Here is a 24,295-nt window from a genome sequence, read left to right as displayed (position 1 = left end):
AACTTGTCGCAGTAGTTCCGATTCTTGCCAACAGATGTCGCCACATGTTGCGTGGAGATAAATAATATTTACTTTTTATGTGGTGTGTGGGATTCTCACTCACGATCGCAAGAGGAGGGCTTCGATAGACAACGAGAAAGAAATTAGTGTTGCATGATAACATTTTTCAGTTGGTTTAAGGCAAAGTAATCGTCTGAGTAATGGATGTTTGAAGTGAAAACTTCTTTTGGCGCACCGCACACACATTTTTACGTAGGTAGTAAGTTAGGCTGATCCGTCACGCTCTTGGGTTAAAGGCTCGATCGGGCGAACTCGGGACCGCCGAGTGTACCCGAGCGAGAAAGATAGTCAGCTGCTCTTCGCTGTTGTGTCGCTGTGTTTGGTGTATTCAATTAATACGTAATAATTGTCATTATGTATTTAAATTTTAAGTATACGATTACTGTGCAGTAAAAAGTGAGAACAAATATATTTATATTCTCATATAGATATATAGTTTGAATAACGAAAAACGGAGTCTTTGTAGCAATATAGCCTAAAAATTAAGAACGTCATTATTTATTTTTTTAATACCTACAATTACTTCCAATGCGTATTTTATAGTAATTTATAAGTTATTTTACTAACGTGATAAAACAAATTTTTTTCGTAAAAATTGCGAAAAAGTCTCTGATTTTTATCACAAATTTATTTGGATATCCAAAAATAACAACTGTTTGTTTATAGTTTTAAGTTTTCACTTCTGTCGCCAGTCCTCATGACTGCTTTGAAATTTATTTTTGTCTAAAGTCAACCTGATAAAAACATATTTTTTAAGTGCGGATTTGGTGAAAGTAATTTACTAAATAAGCGAAACTCTGAATAAAATTTGCATTTCCCATTACGAAAAATAATTACATGCAGGGATTGTTTTCTCAGGAATAACCAGAAACACTCAGAGAATATCAGCAGAAGTCTTGCCAGGAATAACAAGGAGCACATGGAGAAAACCAACAAAAATCACACTAGGAATGACCAGAAGCGCTTAGAGAAACAAAAAAAGGCAGGAATAATCAAGAACACATGGGGAAAACCAATAAAATATTGGCAGGAATAATCAGGAGCACAAGGAGAAAACCAACGCAGGTTTTGCTAAATCAATAACAGGAATAACAAAAATTATATAAATTACAGAAAAAATTCTGGCTTGTGCTAGAACTCGATCCTTGCTGAAAAAACGAGAAGTTCTCAGGCTGATAGAATAAATTCTGAAAATATACTAAAAAAAAACCTAAGGGGCAAATGTAAAATGGCTGTAGCAGAGATATTTTACTTTAAATTATCGGAAGCAAATTCGTTGATTTTACAAATAAATATTTCTTAAAATTCAATGTAGGCTTCAAAATAACAGTTTCTGAATGTTTAAATTTGTGCCTTCAAAGAAATGGAACTCACGCTGTTTCACGTTACACCTTAAAAATAAATTTCTTAAGTAAAAATAAATAAAAGAAATACGCTGAAAATTGTATTAATATATTAAGGGAAAGAATGTGCTTTAACGTATTCATGTGGACAGAATTGCCATGACGAAAATAATACGTAGATTATTTGGACGTATTCAAAGACATTAAAAATGTTTTAAGTACAATGATGAACAAGAAAAATGGTAAAGAGGTAAACAATAGCTTAAATATTTGAAGCAGATAATTTGCTGATAATGGGAAGATGAAAAGATTAGCTCCGTATATAATTTAAAAATATTTAAAAATCCAATTGATTGCTTTGTGAGAAAAACATAACATCAAATTTACTGTCAAATTAAACGACTTACTCCAATTTGTTAGAAAATTTCTCGAATTGTAAAGTTTATGAACGGAATATATTCCATGTGTTACTTTTTTCCAACAAACACCGCGAACCAAAAACCGCCGTGTAGTTATCCGTTCGCTTGTTTTTATCGTTATGCAATCTTGTTCTGGACAGTAAAAGAGGCCCGTGAAAAGTCGACGGCCTCTGGCTGACGTCACAGCCTTGCACAGGAGGCGGTTAGCCTTGGCACGGAGCAAGTAGCGCGGGCGGACCAGTTCGCGTTTGGGAAAACAGCTCTTCCAATGAGTAGCAAGGTGACCCGCCACTCGTCGGCAGGTTAGCTTCTCTGTGTTACCAAATGGATATCTCAGACAGTACCATTTAAGAGGTAGAAACCTTTTTCTAACATAAATTTACAAACATCATTAGCTTTTTTTCTCTACTGCAGACGTATGTGTTCTTAACTTTAATGAAAAACAATTCTTTCTTCTTAACTTATAAATTTTCAGCAGTAACATTAAGGCCAGATCGATATTTTGGAAATATATCTGAAATTTTTCAGACACAGTTAATGATTGTTACTTATTTTTACGTGCTTATTGGATTATTTAAATATTAAAGATTCTGGAAAAATTGGTTCATTAGGAGAACATCATTAAATGAACTTTACTTTAGACACACCTTTGAGTCACGTGTTATGTCTCAAAGTAATAAAATATTTCACTTAAAAAGTAATCAAAAAGTGGTACTCGAAAAACAGTAAGTTAAATTATATAGAATATTTTTATACTTTAATTGGCAAATGTATTATTGCAATCAATAATATAGTGATGCAAATTTTTACATTAACACGTTCAATAAAAGTAATTTTTAAATTTTAAATTTCATTTCATGCTCTAAACCAGCTTAACTAATCAAAAGTCTATTTTGAAAAAAAAAAAAATACAACTATTCCTCTTCCAAAATAGAGACTGATTTTGGTTGAGCATAAAATGGAATAATTAAGTTTCGGCTACCTCCATACACAACAACTACGGTCGAAGTTTGGTTCTTACAGTGAAGATGTAGATATAAAATCAGTTTTGCAAAAGTTCATCTAAGAGTGACTGGAGAAAATGAAAATAATAAATCTCAATTAAAAACGAAGTGTAATAAGATAATATGCATAAAACTTTGAATTTGGATACTTGGACACAGATAACAGCTCTACATATTTCAACTACTGAATTCCTTATGGCACAGCCTTCAAGAAAAAAGGTTATTTCCTGGTCGCTGAACAATTGTTTTATTTAATTATATTGTACTGATCTAAGTAACTTAAGTGCAAATAATAAAATACCTTTCGGCACAGCCTACAGGCGTAGGTAGATTTAAAAGTACCTCTTTCTTCTGGAAATATTTCGGGAACTTCTATAAACTTCTGGAACATTTTAAAAACTTTATGTTCATAGCATATTTATTTTCTCTAATATTACAAAACGATGGATTGAGCAATTTCTCAATTTTCAAGTAGCGAAAATGTTATGAATGTTTTTAACTCTCTGCATCCAGCATTGGATAGCTTAGAACGAATTTCAAATTATGCCAACTAAGGTAATTTATTCAATACATCCAATTTATTTAATACATCCTTTGAACCAATAACGTGATCGTATAAAAATTTACTTTGCACAAAGTTTAAGTATTAAAATGTTTTAAAATAAATTGTAACACATTTTTTTAAAATTGAAATTCCTGTTTTTACGGTAATAATTCGTTTTATCACAAATTGTTTCAGCCAAAATTTTAGTTAAATTTTAGGTTTTATACAATTAATTATAACGAATTTGATAGTATGTCTATTAAAAAAGTGTTTTTTTACTTCTACACCTTAGTTATTTTTACCCCTTGCAGTAATGGTTCGTTATATAAAAAATTATTTTTTTAACAAAAGTTTTAGACAATATTTAGAAATTTAAACAAAATAAATGATGAATTTAATAGTGTACACGGTAGGGAATTAATTTTTTCATTTTGAACCCCAGGTTTTTTCAACCCCTTGGATTAATTGTTTTAACAATAAAAAATTGTTTCAGACAAATTTTAAGATAAAATAAATAGGATTTACAACCAGTTTTAACGGCTACGATGGTGTGCCTACTAAGGGAGTGGTAAATTAGTTTTTTTTTATCCACCCTTTACAATGGTTGGTTGTATCAGAAATTATTTCAGACAAATGTTTAAGTTAATGTTTGTAGAGTTTTGCAATCAATTTGTACGGATTTGATAGTGTGCCTATTTAGGAGTTGTGGATTTTTTTGTCATTCAACCCCAGTTTATTCCACTCCATGCAGTAATGGTAGGTCGTATAAAACATTATTTCAGACAAAAGTTGTAGGTAATAATTCGTTGTATTACAATAAATTAAAACGAATTTTGATAGTGTACATGGTACGTAAAATATGATTTTTTTAAATGCCTCCTCTGTTTTTTAATCCCCTGAAACAATGGCTCATATTATCAAAAATTGTTTCAGTAGAAAGGTTTAGATAATGTTATAAGATTTACAAAAACATTTAACGGATATGATGATGTGAATACTAAGGAGTAGTGTATAAAAGTATGTCCGGGCGCTATGTATTACTTATGGGACTACATTTTGGTGGCGGTGGTTTGCCAAGCGTAAGTATTCGGCCATCTTGGAGTGAAAATTCCTCTGGCTGGAGCTAGAACTATATCCTTCCTGAGCAAAGTTTTTATTTTATTACCGATCTATCCTACTGTAGAGATGGCATACCTCTGATGACACCATATCATACCATTTTGAATTTTCGTACAAATATGTGTACTTTTATATATGTGCATCTTTTTATATAAATTTGTTTTAATATGTCTCCTATTTGATTGTCTTCGTTTTTGACGAACGTGCTTTCTTTTTAGAATGTGCTTCCTTTTTGATGTTGATTGTGCATCGTCAAGCCTGTAGTCGGACCATGATTTGTCTCTTGGTTCGGTGACACCTGGTCCATGCGTTTGACATCTTACATGACGTGTTTAAAATGTTCCCTGAGTATCGAAAAATTAGACATCTTAGCTATTGGCTGTACATCCCTGATCATCAAATGGTCATGTCTGTCCAACCTATCTGACGTTCCTGGCCAACAACTGAATGTGGCTAGCCATCTACTCAATGTGTTAGTCTGACCAAAAACTGGTAGCGCCTTGCCACCTACTGGACATGCATTCCTGGCCTCTGAATGTACGTGCCTGGCTACCGAATGCACGTACCTTGCCACCAAATGGATGGCTTAGCCTGACCAAACGACTGGAAGTGCGTGCCTGGCTAACTGACTGACGTGCATGTTCACCAACTTGACATGAATACGACAAAGAATATGTCAAGACGTGCCTGGCTACCAACTTCATGTGCCTTACCATCAACTGGACACGTATAGCCAGAAACTCAACATGTCTGACCGCCAACTGGATGTGCCTTACCTCCAACTGGAATTTTTAGCCACAACTGGAAGTTCCTGGCTACCACCTGGAGGAGGTCTGGCCGCCTGCTGGACATGCATTCCTGGCTACCTTATAGGCGTGCCTGGCCACTGACTCTTCGTCAACACTGGGAGTGTTTGCCTGGCCAGCCGGCTGGAAGCACGTGCCTGGCCACTGGACGCACCTTGCCACCTGCTGGTCATGCCTGACCACTAAATACATATCTGACCTCTGAATAGACATGCCTGTCCACTGACTAAGCGCATATTGCAGCTACTGGACGTGCCTGATTTCCGAATACAGGCCTGGCCACCAACTGGATCAGCCTTGTCACCTACTCTTCGTGCCTTCCTGACCACCGACTTGATCTGACTAGCCAACAAATAGTCGTGCCTGGTCGCCGACTGGACGTCAGCCACAAAATAAATCAACCTGGACGTCGATTACGTGCTTGGCTGCTCAATAGACGTGCCTAGCTATCAAATTGATGCGTCTTGCCTCCTACTGGATTTGCGTTCATGGCCACAGAATAGACGTGCCTGGTTAACCGACTGTTATGTAGATCTGGCCTGAAAACATATGTCAAGGCATCCAGAAGACTTGCTTCGGCTTCTAATAAGATATTATGAATCGAGAAATGCTAGTAATTTGCTTGATTTTTGTTCTTGATGAAATTAAGTACATAAAAAAAAATTTAATGCAAATTTTATATTTAATTTCTTGAACCTGTCTCTTTTATCATTGTTTATCAAATTATATTTTTTGCATCGAGTAAGGATATAAACAAGTACGCATATCGATAGAATTAATCATCATTTTAAGAAAATAATATTTTTGATGAGATTTGAAATTTTTAGCAAATTTATAGGTTAATAATTACAAATTTACAAGATGGCGGCCAAGATGGTTTGATAGCTTACTGACTGCTAGTAAATGAGGAATTTAAGTTTTTTATTATTTTTTAACATACGTTATTTACAAAAAATTATTTTAAGTTTAAATTAACTTTTTGTTTGAGTCATACTACTATCGTAACAATTTCTTCCCTAAATTTTTAAATACCACTCGTTTGCTTCACACAAAACATAATACATAATTTATTCTATGTTCAATAACCTATCTTACCATATTCTTCCAGAGGACCCACTTATTTTGTGTAGAGCTCTCCTCACATAGTTTACTCTAGCTTTTCATGACCTTCAGTCACGAGAACAGCAATAAGATACATTTCTAACATCATCAATCAAATATATTCAGGTACTGCATCAAGATATTATAAATTCTCTAAAACTACTTACATTTTAAGTCTCAGCAATCAAAAATCTTTGAAGTGATTTTTTTCAGGATCTAAAAAAAAATCATTTTTTTATTAGGAACATATCATTTTGGCTCTCATTTGGGCACGTACAGAAATATTCCAGAAAAACGCTATCACTTCACTTGAAATGGTGTGCACAGGGCCGCAACTAGAGTCTCTGGCACCCGGGGCATGAATGGATTCATGCGCCCCACCCCCCTCTTTTTTTGCACATACCACACCAATAAAGCGGGGGTCCAGGGGCCTCCCACGGAAAAATGGTGCTATTTCAGCATTTTCCATACATATACATCTAACAGTTTCTGTGCTACTGTAACTTCCATGCATGAACACACTATGTCCATAAAGGAGTCCGTATAATTACTAGACTTGTTCATTAAATTGTCGTCATAAATGTTTTTTAAAGATTCAAATTCAACTTGCGAGACCTTTTGCAGCAAAGATTTTGATAATATCATCATAGCAAATAGAGGATGCTCTCTTGTGTTCTATGGAAATAATGCTCAAATTCGACAGTCTGTCTTGCCTCATACTATTTCTTAAATATTTTTTTAAAAGTTTTCAATTTGCTGAAACTTCTTTCGCCTGAAGAAACTGTTACAGGAAGAGTAAGAAATATCTTAAGGGCTGTGGTCAGGTTTGGATATCCTTCTTCAATTCTGTGTTCGTGAATGAGCTTCAAGAGGGTCGCTGCAGATGCTGTTTTCATAGTGTCATCAACTGCCAAGGCGTGATGTTTAAAACTTTCCATTTCTTGAACTATTTATTCTCCATTGATGTCATCTTTGTATGTTTCAGACAACCATTTGGCTGCAGTCTTCAAATCTTTAACTTCCATTTTCTAGATGTTATTCCCATTTAAAAAGCTAAACTTGTCATTAATTGCTTGAAGAGCCTGAAACCGGGATTTTAAGGCATTCACTATTCCATCGCCACTGCTTCCTCACAGCTAGTGGTACCACCCTCTCTGACAACATTGTACTGTATTCGTATAGAGGACGCATTAAAACTTTCTAACTTCTCCCTTTACAATTTTATGTTAATGATGAACTTAACATTTTTCTCAGAGTATTTTAAAATACATATGTTGAGACGTTATATTGTAAATCAGATTAGACATTCCTGGCATGCAAGTTAAAAAACATTTTACCAGTTACCAGTTGTAGTAGGAATTAAAATGCAAGCGATTTCGGCGCCCCCACAGCTTTGCGCCCGGGGCGTATGCCCCGCTTGCTCCCCCCTAGTTGCGGCCCTGGGTGTGCACCAAGATATTTCTGAATGTGTCATGCTTTGAAAAATCTGTGCATTCAGATAACCAACCAAATTCTCAATTTTGTTTTTGTATCGTTAGATATAGTCAATTGACGAAACGAGAAACTCTTTAGATTCCGTAAAATCGTTTACCCATTAAAAGTCTTGACATACCATGCTGCTGATATGAATTAATGCTTTCTGAAAAGTTGTATTGCTCATACCTATAAGGAATGTCACTGCAGCCACAACTATTTTAGATTTCCAAAATTAAATTTTTAAGATTTCAGGGCTGCTTTCAATGATTGCATCCGATAATAGTTCCCAATACAATGTAAGACTTTCAAAAATATGAGCTTTTAACATGGCACCCAAAATGTTATCACATCACCTTAGTGCCCAAAGAAATCGTACGCAGGGCATTTCAACAGAAACATCCATTACGAATTTACCACTTATCATGAGAACATACATGATACTTCGGACTTGAGTTCGGCGTGGACCAATATGGCATTCATTTATGCTCACATTGAGGGTTACATAACTAAACTATCTTAAATCATGTTCATCTATCGTTCAAATACACCTTTATCCAATCTCTGCTCTCTACAAGAAGTGTTGTCCATTGGCCAAAATAACACTTAGGAGAACCTGTAACAGCTCTTACAGAAATCTCTAACTTGCCCGTGAATAATATATTAATTGTTTCATACAATTTTATTTTATAATATTTCCAGGCGTTTCTGCTTATCGGTTTCCCTCTCAGCTGCTCCTCAACACACTCCATCCCAGTGCACACCAGATACCGCGCCTCCTGATTCTCGCCGCGGTGGCTCAGCGAGGCTGCCCCATAGTGCCGTTCTGCATGCTCCTGGTTTGCATTTAGAGACCGCAAAGCGCCTTTTATTGCAGCACAAGCGAATGTCGGCATTTTCTGCCTGCCCGCTATCATTAACAAACTACAACAGCGGCATGTTCGATCTTTCTCCTCGCTGTACATCCCGATTCACCCACTCCCATCGCCTCTCACAACAGCTATTCAATAGACGCAAAGTGTACGACACAGCCTTAAAGTCACTGAGAACACTAAATTTCCCGGTGACTAGAAAGTGTGATGAAACTCAGTTGAGTTTGTGCGAGTTTCAGAAGGCGGGTGGTCGTGTGTTGCAGCGGCGAACGCGCTCTGGAACAACCTGCTGGAGCCAGTAGGCGCCAAGACGGAGGGCTGGAGCCCCACCTTCGAGCGCTTCCTGTGTCCCTCCGAGCAGCGGCCCTTCTTCCGCACGAGGACCAACAGCAGGACGTGACCTCCTGACCCTGCGGTCTCCTCCACTCTGAGGCCTCGTGCGGAGCTCTGCTGGGTCGGAACATGCACTAGTGAGGGATTGCGCAGAGCAACCTTCACTGGCCCAGCACACAGCGTTTTTGACGGCACGCCTAGCTTGGAGGCTTTAGCATTCATTGCCCGTTTTTAGTGTAGTTGTTGAAAGGTGGTCAATAGTGAACAAACTGTGAGAAAACATTTACCAAAGAAACTTTAACAGAACAACTCTGTTATAAATTTACGCCATACCCTTTTGTGGCCAGAGCCCTGAAAACGGCATATTTTGGTTTCCATACGAGTACATTTTTCTGAGTTTGAAACAACCGGTATGTTCTTGGTGATACTGCATGCTCAAATGGCATGCCCGCAAGTCGCAAAGAACTACGTGAAGAAGTGAATGAGTGAATTAAACTATAAAAGTTCGTCTATATCGTAGACACAAGAAAATTTACTCAAAAAGAAGCTACAATATAATTTTTTAGGGTGGGGGAGAGTGGTATTAAACATAAGTACCCTAGTCTAATTCCTCCGCCGGAAAAACCAAGAACGCCCTCACCAGCGATCCAGAGCGCGTAGTTTCGGTGAAAAGCAAGTGACCGGACCAGAAACCACTGTGGCTGAACGGCAAGACGCTATACTGTAACCAGACATAAACTTATAAGTAGGGACCGGAAAAATTCGCGGGTTCAATGACCTGTAGGATGAACTCCATAGTTCTACGTACACTCGGTCAAATGTGACCCACTCATTGGCTGCTGTCTTGTGAGACGTCCCAACGTAGCAGCCTGTGATTCGATACAGCTTTGGTTGTGTGTTTCTCATTGGCCCAGAGTCGTCTAGGTGAGTTGTGAGCCAATAACAGAGGCTGCATTGAGGTATAACTATTTGTATTTTAGCCTATCGCGAAATGAACTCGCGAATTTTTCCTGTCTCTACTTATAAGCTGTAGGTCGAGCCTTAAAATAAACGTTCCATAAGATAACATTAGGTGAGACAGATAAGTAAGTCTGGAAATGCATATATGTAAAGCATAAATGTTCATGCTTAAGAGATCGCTATGCTATTGTGCTGATGCATACACATATTTTTCATTTTATATCCTTCAGTATTCCTACTACATATTAACATAAAGTTATGTTTATGTATTCATTAGCATTGAAACTGAACTGATTAATAATAAACATTTATATTTTTAACTCAATGATTTATTGTAGGTATGTAAGTAAAATAAAATATTTATCTACGTGTATTTTGTTTTAATTTTTTATTACTAATCCCACTTTATTGGCAGACTACGGAGCGACCAGCATATGTTCTCGGTACTGATATGATGTAAAAATATTTTAAGGATTATGTAAATAGTGGCGAAATAATGTGTATGAAGATCTGGAACACATCTAATACTTATATTATTGTATTATACAACATTTCTTGCAGCCCAATTACTCCACTCAGTTCGAATAGACGATCCCCAGTTAAATTAGCTGATCAGTAGTATAGGAATGGGGCTCCTGGCACAGGGTCCAGGGTGTGGTGCCGGTGGTGCCGACCGCCATGTTTGATTGTGACGTCACAGCGGCCATCTTGGATGGTTGTGACCTTGACCTTGACCCCGACGGCCATTTTGGATCCGCCATCTTGAATACGCCATTTTGGATGACGTCATTGTGTTTTCTCGAACTTTCCAGCATTGTGTTTTCCAACATATTGGACGATGACGTCACCGTTGCAAATTCCGTTACGGCCGCCATCTTTAACTTTTTTATTTATTATCCGATTTTAATGAAAATTTTTTAAAAATCATAAAAAAATTCAAATAATAAAATCAAATATATTATTTATAAAAAATGTGCTTTTACGACACGGAGTTCGGAGTCCTCGGTTCGAACCCGGTGAGGGCAAAAAAAATGGCGACCGAACCTTCCCCCCGTGGTGGCTGCTGGCAGACTGACTCAACCACTTTTTTTCAAAGCATATATATCGCCAGTGAGCATGACGTCATGTCTGCCATCTTGAAAATCCGTAATTTCAATGCTAGAGATTCTGGAAAAAATTAAAAAATCATTAAAAAAATTAATCAACCTAATTAAATAATAAAAAATCCTTAAAACCACCGTTGCACTTTTCGCAACGGCCGCCATCTTGAAATCACCCGCTGGAGATCACCATCTTGTTTCCGTCTGCTAGAGTGTGCTGATACCATGTTAGTATAATTATCTGGTCACCACACATTTGACCTTGATCTTGATATTTGACCTTAACCTTGAACTTTGACCTTGACCATGAACTTTGACCTTGGCCTTGAAATTTGACCTTGACCTTTGACCTTGACCTTGAACTATGATCTTGACCTTTGACATTGACCTTGAAATTTGCCCTTGACCTTGAAATCTACCCTTGACCTTGAAATTTGACCTTGAACTTGAAATTTGACTTTGTCCTTGTCGACCATCATGGATCCGACATTTTATATTCAGTACATGCTACCAGGAGCTACCACCTGCTGGAGTACGCCATCTTGTGTGTGTACTCGTATTATAGAGTACATTTCCATCTGGATAGTTTTATTCTAACCCGCTACAGTGCAGTAATCATTTATTACCGAGGTGCCCCCCGCCATCTTGAAATTCGGCCGCCATCTTGAAATCATGTAATAATGTAGCTAGAAAAGCGGGAAAAATCCAAAATTCATCAAAAAAATCACTCATTAACATACATATCGATTCGAACCACTCCAGTCCTTGGTTCGATGCTCGATCAATGCAATAATGTTTAATTTTATGAAAAAAATAATAATTTCAATAAACCACGTTCAACATTCTTAAAGAGACTATAAATCCTCTACTACCATCATTCAAACAGACATCAAGACCACCATATTGCAAATTCGTAATAATTAACCTAGAAATTCAGGAAAAATTTCAAAAAATTCATTAAATAAATTTGCAAACAATATACTGATTAATTAGATCGACTAAGGTCCTTGGTTCAATTCTGGACGAAGGTAAAATAAATTCAATATAAATACGAGAAAATTGTAAGGTTCGAGCAATAAAAGTCTTTTACAAACATAATATTTATTACACAATTTCTATCCTACTACACAATCAATTGCGAAAGCCAGCAATCTTACAAACATTTAGCCCTGCATAGACGTGCAACGACTACTTCTTAGCTCCAAAAGCTCCAAATGCTCCAAATGGCTCCAACAGCTCCAAATGGCTCCAAATGCTCCAAACGGCCTCCAAATGGCTACAACAGCTCCAAATGCTACAAAAGGCTCCAAATGCTACAACAGCCTCCAAATGCTCCAAAAAGGCTCCAAATGCTCCAACAGCCTCCAAATGCTTAAGACAGCTCCAAATGCTCCAAATGGCTCCAACAGCTCTAAATGCTCCAAAATGCTCCAAATGCTTCAAATGGCTCCAATTGCTCCGACAGCTCCATCTTCAATTGGTTGCAACTGATTCCAATTACTTTTCTTATCGAACTTGGCATGATTACTAACATGTCTTTATTAGTATACATTTTGACTGGCAGCGGTAACGTATTTTGCACCTTTAAGTTATAAGTTTTATTTAGAAATCAGATTTCGATAAATGGAAGATACCATTTGGAAAGAAAATATATTAATTTATCTTCAAGTTTATAAACATACATTTAATTTAAGCCATTATTGTATGTAGCCAGCTTCCCTCAGTTCTTTGAGTATGAAGGATATTTCTTTAATGTTCGAATAGTTTCCTGCACAAAGCGATCCATGTAGTAGTCGTAGCCTGTCAACCAATATGTTAGGATCTTCCCATGAGGTATAATCAATCTCTTCTGCTGCGTTCATCATCCTTGCATGTTTATAATAAATATTATTATCTCTGGTGTCTATCGTTTTTACACCAACCACAAGGTCACTTTCGTCATCGTGCCAGTGATTATCACAAGCTTGATCAGGTTAATTAATTTTATTATGACGTTTCCATCGTATTGGACTCAAACCACCATCACAGTCTTCGCTCTTGCATGCTTTTGGTGCTTCAGCACAGTACTCAATCATGTCAGCCATAGATGTGTCAGCACAGTCTTCGTTCATGCCAGCTTCTGATGTGTCACCACAGTCTTCAATCATGTCAGCATCACAAACTTGATCAGGATAATTTATTTTATTACATCGTTTCCATCGTTTTGGTCTCAGACCGCCATCACAGTCTTCGATCTTGCCTGCTTTAGGTGCTTCAGTACAGTACTCAATCATGTCAGCCTCAGATGTGTCACCACAATCTTCAATTATGCCAGCTTCAGATGATTCATCAAAGTCTTCGAACTTGTAAGCTTCAGGTGGTTCTCCATCTTTCACATTTTCATGGAGACGACTAGATATTGGAGTAAATATATTTTCATTTCTAATGTGGTTACAACTTTCTTCGTATGTTTTAAATTTTAAATTATTATCTTGATCTAGATCAGTAATTTTAGCATTAGCTTTTTCGCCTTCGTTCCTCTTCCGCGATGTTGTAGCCCAGTCTTCGTTATCTTTATTCATCTTAATTGTTACTGGTCTTGTAATGTCTATCCAAGTAATATCTTCTACCAAAGGATTTCTGACACTGACTGCAATGAAATGGTTTTTGACAAGGACCCAAATTACACTCGCTTCTCTCATGTCGTTTAGCATTCTTTCTCGAGGTAAACACCTTGCTACAGTATCTACAGTGATGACGTTTTGATACAGCAACAAATCCCGAATCAGGATTCATATTAGTTACTGAGACTAATGTCAGACGCAAACTAAGAGTTTTAAATTAGATATATATTACTTGAATATAATTTTTTAATTATTTCATCAGCGAGAATTAATTTATCTCATTCAAAGGTACTTGTTGGAAGTAGTTCTGCTTTTCAAAAGCAGATGTCGCCACATGTTACTTGCAGGTAAATAATATTTAGTTCTTTTATGCGGGATGCGGGATGCTCACTAACGATCGCAAAAGAAGGATGGCTTCGCTAGACTCCAAGGAGAAGGAAGTTCGTCCTTCCTGTTAGTGCTTCTTAGATTTCTCAGAGATTATTATTATTTGACTGAGTAATGATATTTTTTTAATTTCTACCTGATAAAAAAATATTACAAGTGTTGATTAAGTAGCAGAAATTCACTAATTACATGTAACCTTGAAAACAAATGACATGCCTCATTAAGTAAAAAAATCCTTCTTGCAGAGATCATTTTCTCATCTGTAACCAGAAGCACTCGGAGAAAACCATAAGATGTCGTGTCAGGAATAATTAGAAGCTCTCGGAGAAATCCATCAGATGTCTAGTCAGGAATAATCAGAAGCACTCGGAGAAAAACCATCAAAATATTGTCAAGAATAATATAGAGCACACGGAGAAAACCACCATAACTTTGACAAGAATAATTCGAAAGCACACGGAAAAACCGCCAAAAGTTTTCTTAGATATCATAAAATTAAAAAAAATAATAAAAAATTTAAATAAAAACTAAATATACAAAAACAAAATCTGGCTTGTACTGGAACTCTAACTTTGCACTACAATGAGATGTTCACAAGCTAGCCGATTTTGTTTTGTATTTTTAGTTTTTATTTAAATTTTTTATTATTTTTTTTTTAATTTTATGATATCTAAGAAAACTTTTGGTGGTTTCTCCGTGTGCTTTCGAATAATTCTTGTCAAAGTTATGGTGGTTTTCTCCGTGTGCTCTATATTATTCTTGACAATATTTTGATGGTTTTTCTCCGAGTGCTTCTGATTATTCCTGACTAGACATCTTATGGTTTTCTCCGAGTGATTCTGGTTACAGATGAGAAATTGATCTCTGCATGAAGGATTTTTTTACTTAATGAGGCATGTTTTTTTTTCAAGGTTACATGCAAATAGTGAATTTCTGCTACTTAATCAACACTTGTAATATTTTTTTATCAGGTGGAAATTAAAAAAAAAATCATTACTCAGTCAAATAATAATAATCTCTGAGAAATCTAAGAAGCACTAACAGGAAGGACGAACTTCCTTCTCCTTGGAGTCTAGCGAAGCCATCCTTCTTTTGCGATCGTTAGTGAGCATCCCGCATCCCGCATAAAAGAACTAAATATTATTTACCTGCAAGTAACATGTGGCGACATCTACTTTTGAAAAGCAGAACTACTTCCAACAAGTACCTTTGAATGAGATAAATTAATTCTCGCTGATGAAATAATTAAAAAATTATATTCAAGTAATATATATCTAATTTAAAACTCTTAGTTTGCGTCTGACATTAGTCTCAGTAACTAATATGAATCCTGATTCGGGATTTGTTGCTGTATCAAAACGTCATCACTGTAGATACTGTAGCAAGGTGTTTACCTTGAGAAAGAATGCTAAACGACATGAGAGAAGCGAGTGTAATTTGGGTCCTTGTCAAAAACCATTTCATTGCAGTCAGTGTCAGAAATCCTTTGGTAGAAGATATTACTTGGATAGACATTACAAGACCTGTACAATTAAGATGAATAAAGATAACGAAGACTGGGCTACAACATCGCGGAAGAGGAACGAAGGCGAAAAAGCTAATGCTAAAATTACTGATCTGGATCAAGATAATAATTTAACATTTAAAACAAACGAAGGAAGTTGTAACCACATTAGAAATGAAAATATATTTACTCCAATATCTAGTCGTCTCCATGAAAATGTGAAAGATGGAGAACCACCTGAAGCTTACAAGGTCGAAGACTTTGATGAATCATCTGAGGCTGGCATGATTGAAGATTGTGGTGACACATCTGAGGCTGACATGATTGAGTACTGTACTGAAGCACCTAAAGCAGGCAGGATCGAAGACTGTGATGGCGGTCTGAGACCAAAACGATGGAAACGACGTAATAAAATAAATTATCCTGATCAAGTTTGTGATGCTGACATGATTGAAGACTGTGGTGACACATCAGAAGCTGGCATGAACGAAGACTGTGCTGACACATCTAAGGCTGACATGATTGAGTACTGTGCTGAAGCACCAAAAGCATGCAAGAGCGAAGACTGTGATGGTGGTTTGAGACCAAAACGGTGGAAACGTCGTAATAAAATAAATTATCCTGATCAAGCTTGTGATAATCACTGGCACGATGACGAAAGTGACCTTGTGGTTGGTGTTAAAACGATAGACACCAGAGATAATATTTATTATAAACATGCAAGGATGATGAACGCAGCAGAAGAGATTGATTATACCTCATGGGAAGATCCTAACATATTGGTTGACAGGCTACGACTACTACATGGATCGCTTTGTGCAGGAAACTATTCGAACATTAAAGATATATCCTTCATACTCAAAGAACTGAGGGAAGCTGGCTACATACAATAATGGCTTAAATTAAATGTATGTGTATAAACTTGAAGATAAATTAATATATTTTATTTCCAAATGGTATCTACCATTTATCGAAATCTGATTTCTAAATAAAACTTATAATTTAAAGGTGCAAAATACGTTACCACTGCCAGTCAAAATGTATACTAATAAAGACATGTTAGTAATCATGCCAAGTTCGATAAGAAAAGTAATTGGAATCAGTTGCAACCAATTGAAGATGAAGCTGTTGGAGCAATTGGAGCCACTTGAAGCATTTGGAGCCTTTGGGAGCATTTGGAGGCTGTTGGAGCATTTGGAGGCTGTTGGAGCATTTGGAGCCTTTTTGGAGCCATTTGGAGCTGTTGGAGCATTTGGAGCCTTTTGAAGCATTTGGAGCCTTTTTGGAGCATTTGGAGGCTGTTGTAGCATTTTGAGCCTTTTGTAGCATTTGGAGCTGTTGGAGCCATTTGGAGCATTTTGAGCTGTTGGAGTCTTTTTGGAGCATTTGGAGCTGTTGGAACCATTTGGAGCATTTGGAGCTGCTGGAGACATTTGGAGCTGTCAAGCATTTGGAGACCGTTTGGAGAATTTTGAGCCATTTGGAGCTGTTGGTGCCATTTGGAGGCCGTTTGGAGCTGTTGGAGCCATTTGGAGCATTTGGAGCTGTTGGAGCTAAGAAGTAGTCGTTGCACGTCTATGCAGGGCTAAATGTTTGTAAGATTGCTGGCTTTCGCAAGTGATTCTGTAGTAGGATAGAAAAATGTGTAATAAATATTATGTTTGTAAAAGACTTTGTGATGTTTTATTTCTCGAACCTTACACTTATCTGGTATTTAAATTAAATTTTATTTAAGCTTTGTCCAGGATCGAACCAAGGACCTTAGTTGATCTAATTAATCAGTATATTTTTTGCAAATTTATTTAATGAATTTTTTGAAATTTTAGCTGAATTTCTAGGTTAATTATTACGAATTTGCAATATGGTGGTCTTGATGTCTGTTTGAATGATGGTAGTAGAGGATTTAAAGTCTCTTTAAGAATGTTGAACGTGGTTTATTGAAATTATTATTTTTTCATAAAGTTAAACATTATTGCATCGATCTAGTATCGAACCAAGGACTGGAGCGGATCGAACCGATATGTAAGTTAATGAGTGATTTTTTTGATGAATTTTGGATTTTTCCCGCTTTTCTAGCTACATTATTACATGATTTCAAGATGGCGGCCGAATTTCAAGATGGCGGGGGCACCTCGGTAATAAATGATTACTGCACTGTAGCGGGTTAGAATAAAATTATCCAGATGGAAATGTACTCTATAATACGAGTACACACACAAGATGGCGTACTCCAGCAGGTGGTAGCTCCTGGTAGCATGTACTGAACATAAAATGTCGGATCCATGATGGTCGACAAGGACAAAGTCAAATTTCAAGTTCAAGGTCAAATTTCAAGGTCAAGGGCAAATTTCAAGGTCAAGGGCAAATTTCAAGGTAAATGTCAAAGGTCAAGGTCAAAGTTCAAGGTCAAGGTCAAAGGTCAAGGTAAAATTTCAAGGCCAAGGTCAAATTTCAAGGCCAAGGTCAAAGTTCATGGTCAAGGTCAAATAACAAGAATAAGGTCAAAGGTGTGGTGACCAGATTATTATACTAACATGGTATCAGCACACTCTAGCAGACGAAAACAAGATGGTGATCTCCAGCAAGTGATTTCTAGATGGCGGCCGTCACGAAAAGTGCAACGGTGGTTATAATGATTTTTTATTACCTAATTAGGTTAATTAATTTTTTTAATGATTTTTAATTTTTTTCCGGAATCTCTAGCATTGAAATTACGAATTTTCAAGATGGCGGACATGACGTCATGCTCACTGGCGATATATATGCTTTGAAAAAAAGTGGTGGGAGTCAGTCTGCCAGCAGCCACCACGGGGGCAAGGTTCGGTCGCCATTTTTTTTTTGCCCTCACCGGGTTCGAACCGAGGACTCCGAACTCCGTGTCGTAAAAGTACATTTTTTTATAAATAATTTATTAAAATTTATTATTTGAATTTTTTTATGAATTTTAAATTTTTTCCATTAAAATCGGATAATAAATAAAAAAGTTAAAGATGGCGGCCGTAACGGAATTTGCAACGGTGACGTCATCGTCCAATATGGTGGAAAACACAATGCTGCAAAGTTCGAGAAAACACAATGACGTCACCCAAAATGGCGGATCCAAGATGGCGGATCCAAAATGGCCGTCGGGGTCAAGGTCAAGGTCAAAGGTCAAGGTCACAACCATCCAAGATGGCCGCCGTGACGTCACAATCAAACATGGCGGTCGGCACCACCGGCACCACACCCTGGACCCTGTGCCAGGAGCCCCATTCCTATACTACTCTGATCCATAATTTTATATACAAACACCTTCTTTGTAAGATATTTTTTGAACTTTGAGAAATAATTTACCAAATTATTTTGTATTTATAAGATAATAGCTAAGCAGAATATGGTATATACATTCTCTGAAATATTACCGAGAAAAGTAACCTTAGTAAATTACTACATGTTAAAAGTGAATAAAGGGAATTAGTTTTTAACAGAATAAAGGTGCACGCCCACTGGCGCGAAGCGAAGATATGCGAGGAGATTTCCAGCCTGGGGTATCCCTGCGAAGAAGTGCCTTGAGTCAAGCAGGTGGTTTTACTTATTTTTTCAAACTTATCTCAAAAATTAGAGCTGATAAAAACTAATTTCATATTTAGAATCAGCAGCCCAAATATATCTAAAATCACTTCCAAAATCCTAGGCACCAATTTTTTTTTCTTGTTAGCCTGAGTGTCGAAAACTTGACCAGACTGCTGACACCATTAAACACCTGCAATTTAAAACATTTGTACACCATCAACAAGTTCATAGGTTGAGGCCTTTCGGAGACTGAGAGGCTAGAAACTTTCTGGCTAATAAGTTTACTGCTGGCCCAGTGTCGACCATAGCTTGCCTCGTTTTACCACGTATCACAGTCTCCACCCAAAAACTACCATAGTTCTTGCCTAGTTCTCTTTATTTGGTGACTGCTACTTGGTCCCATACAGCCGTAATCCCTTCGCCGTCTCCAATGTTAGCCGCACTACTCCCGCCAGAAAGTTTTTCCCAACAATGGCTAGATATATGGTCTAATTTCCCAAATTTATAGTATTGACGACTGTCTCAAAACGACTCCATTATTTGGAAAAATATGTTTCAGATTGTGACACTTAAAACACATTACCGCGTTCTTTCTATCTTTCGAGAAGTTACTTTGATCAGAAATGTTACGCTGCACTGCTCGTCAGGAACTTTACTCGGGTCATCTTATGCCTGTGCATGAAAAACATGGCAAGTTTACACAACATTATATACCTCTATGGCCCAAGTTTTCTGCTCTTAAAGAAACTTAGGACATTGCAAAAACGAACACTGTTGCCTGATATCAGGCGCCATACTCTCCAATACCAACTTAATTAATTGATCATCCGTATGTTCCATTCCCAACGCAGAAGCACATTCCTGTAAATTTTGTATAAACTCCGCCATGCGCTCCCCGAGTTGTTTGCCAGTGAAAAAGAGATGGATTGTGTTTGCCGGAATCGCCGCTAGAGCGTGGTGAAGTCGAAACGGGTCCAGCCACTGGCCGACAGCGTGCGAGGGAGCGGCGGGAAGTATAAAGCATCCCACTCTTAGATTGCAGTGTGGAAGTAAATGGGCGCATTCTCTCTCTCTCTAACACACGCCGATTGCCGTTAGCACTGTCCTTGTTTCTTCGTGCGTTGTTGCCAAACATCAAACGAAACTAAAATTTTAATTTTTGAACCAAGCTTTTTTTCATATTGTATAGCATCGAAATACGCACCAGGCAATGCTTATTTTGAATACTTAACAATATTTTAAGTGTCCGAAAATAATAAAAAACATAAATTATTCACTGCGAACTGTTTTGAAGTATTCCGAGATGTTTCACATCAAAAAAAAATAACCTACATGTGTATTTCATTCAGATTGTTTTTAATAATAAATTAATGCCTTAGGACGCCACCGAACAAATGTTAGGATAAAAACTGTACAGGTTTCACTTAAATAATTTTTTCAATATATTGAAATGCATTTTCTCACAAACTGACACATCAAAAAGTTGACCAGCGGAAAACTTTTTTTCTATTAAAGATAGATGGGGGACGAAAGCGTGAAAAATGTTCACAATGAATTGAATTAGTTTTTAAAAGTAGCTCCATCTCAATTGCTTCTACAGTTTCCGTGGAAATAGCTGTTAAAGAAGTGTCTTATCAGTACAAGAGCGCGCTGCAATAGAGGTTTCTCTCACAAGCTGCCGTCGTAAGAGGAAACAGGGTCGTGTGTTTAGATAAGTGGGGTTCTGTCCTGCAAGCAATTTAAAATACATGGCTTCCTTAGTCAACCATGTATTTCCTTAGACACGCATTTCTGAAAACCAGCCTGCCAGTTAGTATCGCGTCTCGCGACGAAGCAACGCGTTGTGTCCGGTGACTCGTTACAGTTATAATTTTGACAAATTATATATTAACATACCTCATTTTATTTTCTACATTTATTTTTATTACGTATATATAAAATATGGAAGATAGAACATCGAAAAGAAACTATATCGGTAGGCTACGCGGAAGGGAGCGCAAGATTGTGTTGAATGTATATGAGTATTTTTCAAAAAATATGAGTGTGTGCAATGCAATTAAGGAAGCTTCCAAAGCAACCGGTTGTTCCGAACGAACCATTTACAACATAAGGACGGAACTGCAGCGACATGGTGCCCTAAGTACGCCTGGTAAGGTAAAATCAAAAAGGAAAGACAAACAGAAAAATTGCCGAAAACAAACTTACGATGGCATTGTGCAGAGTGGGCTACGGCGGATCGTTCACACTTTTTCGTTTGCTAACATTACTCCCACTTTAAATGTCATTTTAGCAAAAGTGAATAGTGACGAATCACTGCCAGATTTCTCTCGTACCACCCTGCATAGGTTCCTTCACGACATTGGGTTTGAGTATTTAAGAAGAGGAAACAAGGCAGCATTTATAGAACGTGACGACATAATTCGGTGGCGGCATACCTACTTGAGAGAAGTAAAAAGATTTAGGGATTAAGGAAAACCAGTTATATATACAGATGAATCTTGGGTAAATGTGCGGCTCAGTGTGGAAAAGGCATGGAAAGATACAACAGTGAAGAGCGCTCGGCAGGCAGCCATTGAAGGCCTTAGTTCAGGCCTTAAACCTCCTACAGGACGAGGTGCACGTGTTGCGTTAGTGCATGCAGGTAATGAGGACGGTTTTGTTAAAAATGCTGCCCTTACTTTCTTGTGCAAAAAGAACACAGCTGACGCTCATGATGAAATGACTGCAGATGGGTATGAAAAGTGGTTTGCCGAACAACTTTTGCCAAACACTCCAGAGGGATCTGTTATTGTTTTGGATAATGCGTCATACCATAGCAGGATGTGTGAACCGATTCCCGTGCAACGTTGGCGTGTGGGGGATATAAGACAGTAGCTCATGGAGAAAAGCATTCCTTATGATGCCAGTATGATTAAGCGGGAATTGCTACACATAGTAGGACGATAAAGGCACAAGTACAAGAAATACAAACTTGAAGAAATAGCCAAATGCGTAGGTCGAACTGTACTTCGCTTGCCCCCGTATCATTGCGAGCTAAACCCTATTGAAATGGTATGGGCACAAGTGAAATCGTTCGTAAGACTGCATAACACAACTTTCAAGGCACATGATATGGAGTCCTTAATAACAAAGGGTTATGACCACGTATCAAAAGAAAACTGGAAAAATGATGTACAAACTGTGAAAAACATGGAAGAAGAGCTGTGGAGAGCTGACGAACTTCAAGATGACGAGGAAAGATTTTTGATAAGTTTAGCCTCGTCCAATTCATCCCAGTCATCTCCATCGCCCCAACCCCATTCTTCTGGTCAGCTCTGTGCTACTCTTATGGAAGGGGTATCAACATTGGTCAGCAGTAGCGATAGTGATTAAAAGGTATGTTATTAATTTCTTAATCAAGTTAACGTTGCATTTATCGTATAAGTTCCTATGAATGAAATGTGTGTGAACAGATTCTTGTTGTAAGTTAAAGTTAAAAAAAATTCCTTATTGGCACAGCCTAAAGGCGCAGGAAGATTTTGATGATTATATTTCTTTACATTAGAACAAAAAGGGATTTTTATATCCTTAATACCATATTTTTTCTTCCCCTTGCAGTAATGGTTGCTACAAAAATATTTTAATCGAATCTTGAACATAATATGTAAAATGTATTAAATAAATACGAAGGAATTTAATAGCGATTATGGTACAAAATTTTGAATTCTTTTTCTATCCTTCTCAACACCAAGCATCTTATCAAACATTGTTTTAGACAAAGTTTTGGATAATAATTATGATATTTACAAACAATTTAATCAGATTTGATAAGGTGTCTACTAAGTCAGGTACGTTTTTTTTTTGTCCAGTGAAAATGTTTTTCGAACACATGCAGTTATGGCTGGTCGTATCAAAAATTTATTTAGAAAACATTACTTGGCACTAGGTACTCCGAGTTATCGTACGTTAAAACGGATGCGATATTATTCATATCATGGGAGTTGCGATTTTTCTGTTTTTCAAAAACTCTTCCCCATTTCGACCAAATTGTTCGGATTTTCTCATAACTTACTCGACCGAGAATTTCAATTACGGTATTTTATTTATCATTTTGGACATGACTTGTCCAAAAATACGGCGTTTATCGGGCCCATGAAAATGTGATATATATATATATATATATGGGATTTTTAGAACATAAAAGAAACCTATAAGAAATTTTCATCTACTATAGGTAGTTTTTATTTGAAATTTACATAAAAGTGGCATTATTACAAATTTATTTGTGTAATAATATAAAATATTATAAATTACGATATGATTTCTTAAAATGCTTCTTGTTCGATCCGAATTAAAAAGACACACATCTCCTGAAATTCGTTATGTGTTAGAGATTTGGCAACAGCGCGCGCCATAAGCCGTGTACTGCAATCTAAGAGTGGGACGGGCTATAGCACATGGAAGGGCATCTGGCTACTGGGTGCCGGGTGTGGTGAGGTCGGGGTCCACCATCCTGGATTGTGAAGTCACGATGGACGAGTAAAACGTCAACTTATTTTATGAGTTATTTAAAAAAAACACATGTACATACCCATCCAAGGAACTTTTTAAACTATTAAATGTATTTGATATTAAAAGATTGTTTATTAGAGCTGCAATAATTAATATGTATCAAAGGGATAATCAGTTAAATTATATAGATCATAACACTATCCTTCACGCCATAGACAGAATATAAATTTACAAATCCCTCAATTTCATAAAACAATAACTCAGAGATCTTTAGAATTTTTGCTTCAAAAAATTGTTGTTATTCTTCCTGCAAAACTAAAAACTAAAAACTACTTTCAAATGAAAAAAATATGTTAATATTTTGCTACATTTTTTAACTGATGAAGAGATGGCTTTAGTATTTAAGTAAGTTTTATATATTGTAATAACTTTCTACCTGTACTTTACTTAAATACTAATTTTTATTTTATTATATTTTCATTTGTTCATGTAGCAATGTTATAATTTATACGTTTTTTTATACATAATATTGAATTTTAATAAATTGCTCTTTTTAACTTTCAACATTTGTATAACTAATTTAAAGTTTCTTAGGTTATATTTTATATTTTTTTCTCAGTTATA

General features: G+C 36.8%; 1 protein-coding gene across 1 annotated transcript in view; it reads left to right on the top strand.

Annotated features, from left to right (window-relative positions):
• The window catches only part of LOC134533565 (phospholipase B1, membrane-associated-like), a 104,604-nt gene extending 94,199 nt beyond the window's left edge, over positions 1 to 10,405 (top strand). Inside the window, exon 8 of the mRNA XM_063371099.1 lies at positions 9,005 to 10,405. Within this exon, the coding sequence (XP_063227169.1) occupies positions 9,005 to 9,141 (137 nt within the window). The 3' untranslated portion in view covers positions 9,142 to 10,405. The remainder of the gene's footprint in view (positions 1 to 9,004) is intronic.
• Positions 10,406 to 24,295: the final 13,890 nt, after the last annotated feature.

Source organism: Bacillus rossius, chromosome 6, assembly GCF_032445375.1.
Source record: "Bacillus rossius redtenbacheri isolate Brsri chromosome 6, Brsri_v3, whole genome shotgun sequence".
NCBI lineage: Eukaryota > Metazoa > Arthropoda > Insecta > Phasmatodea > Bacillidae > Bacillus > Bacillus rossius.
This window is presented reverse-complemented; position numbering and strand designations above follow the sequence as displayed.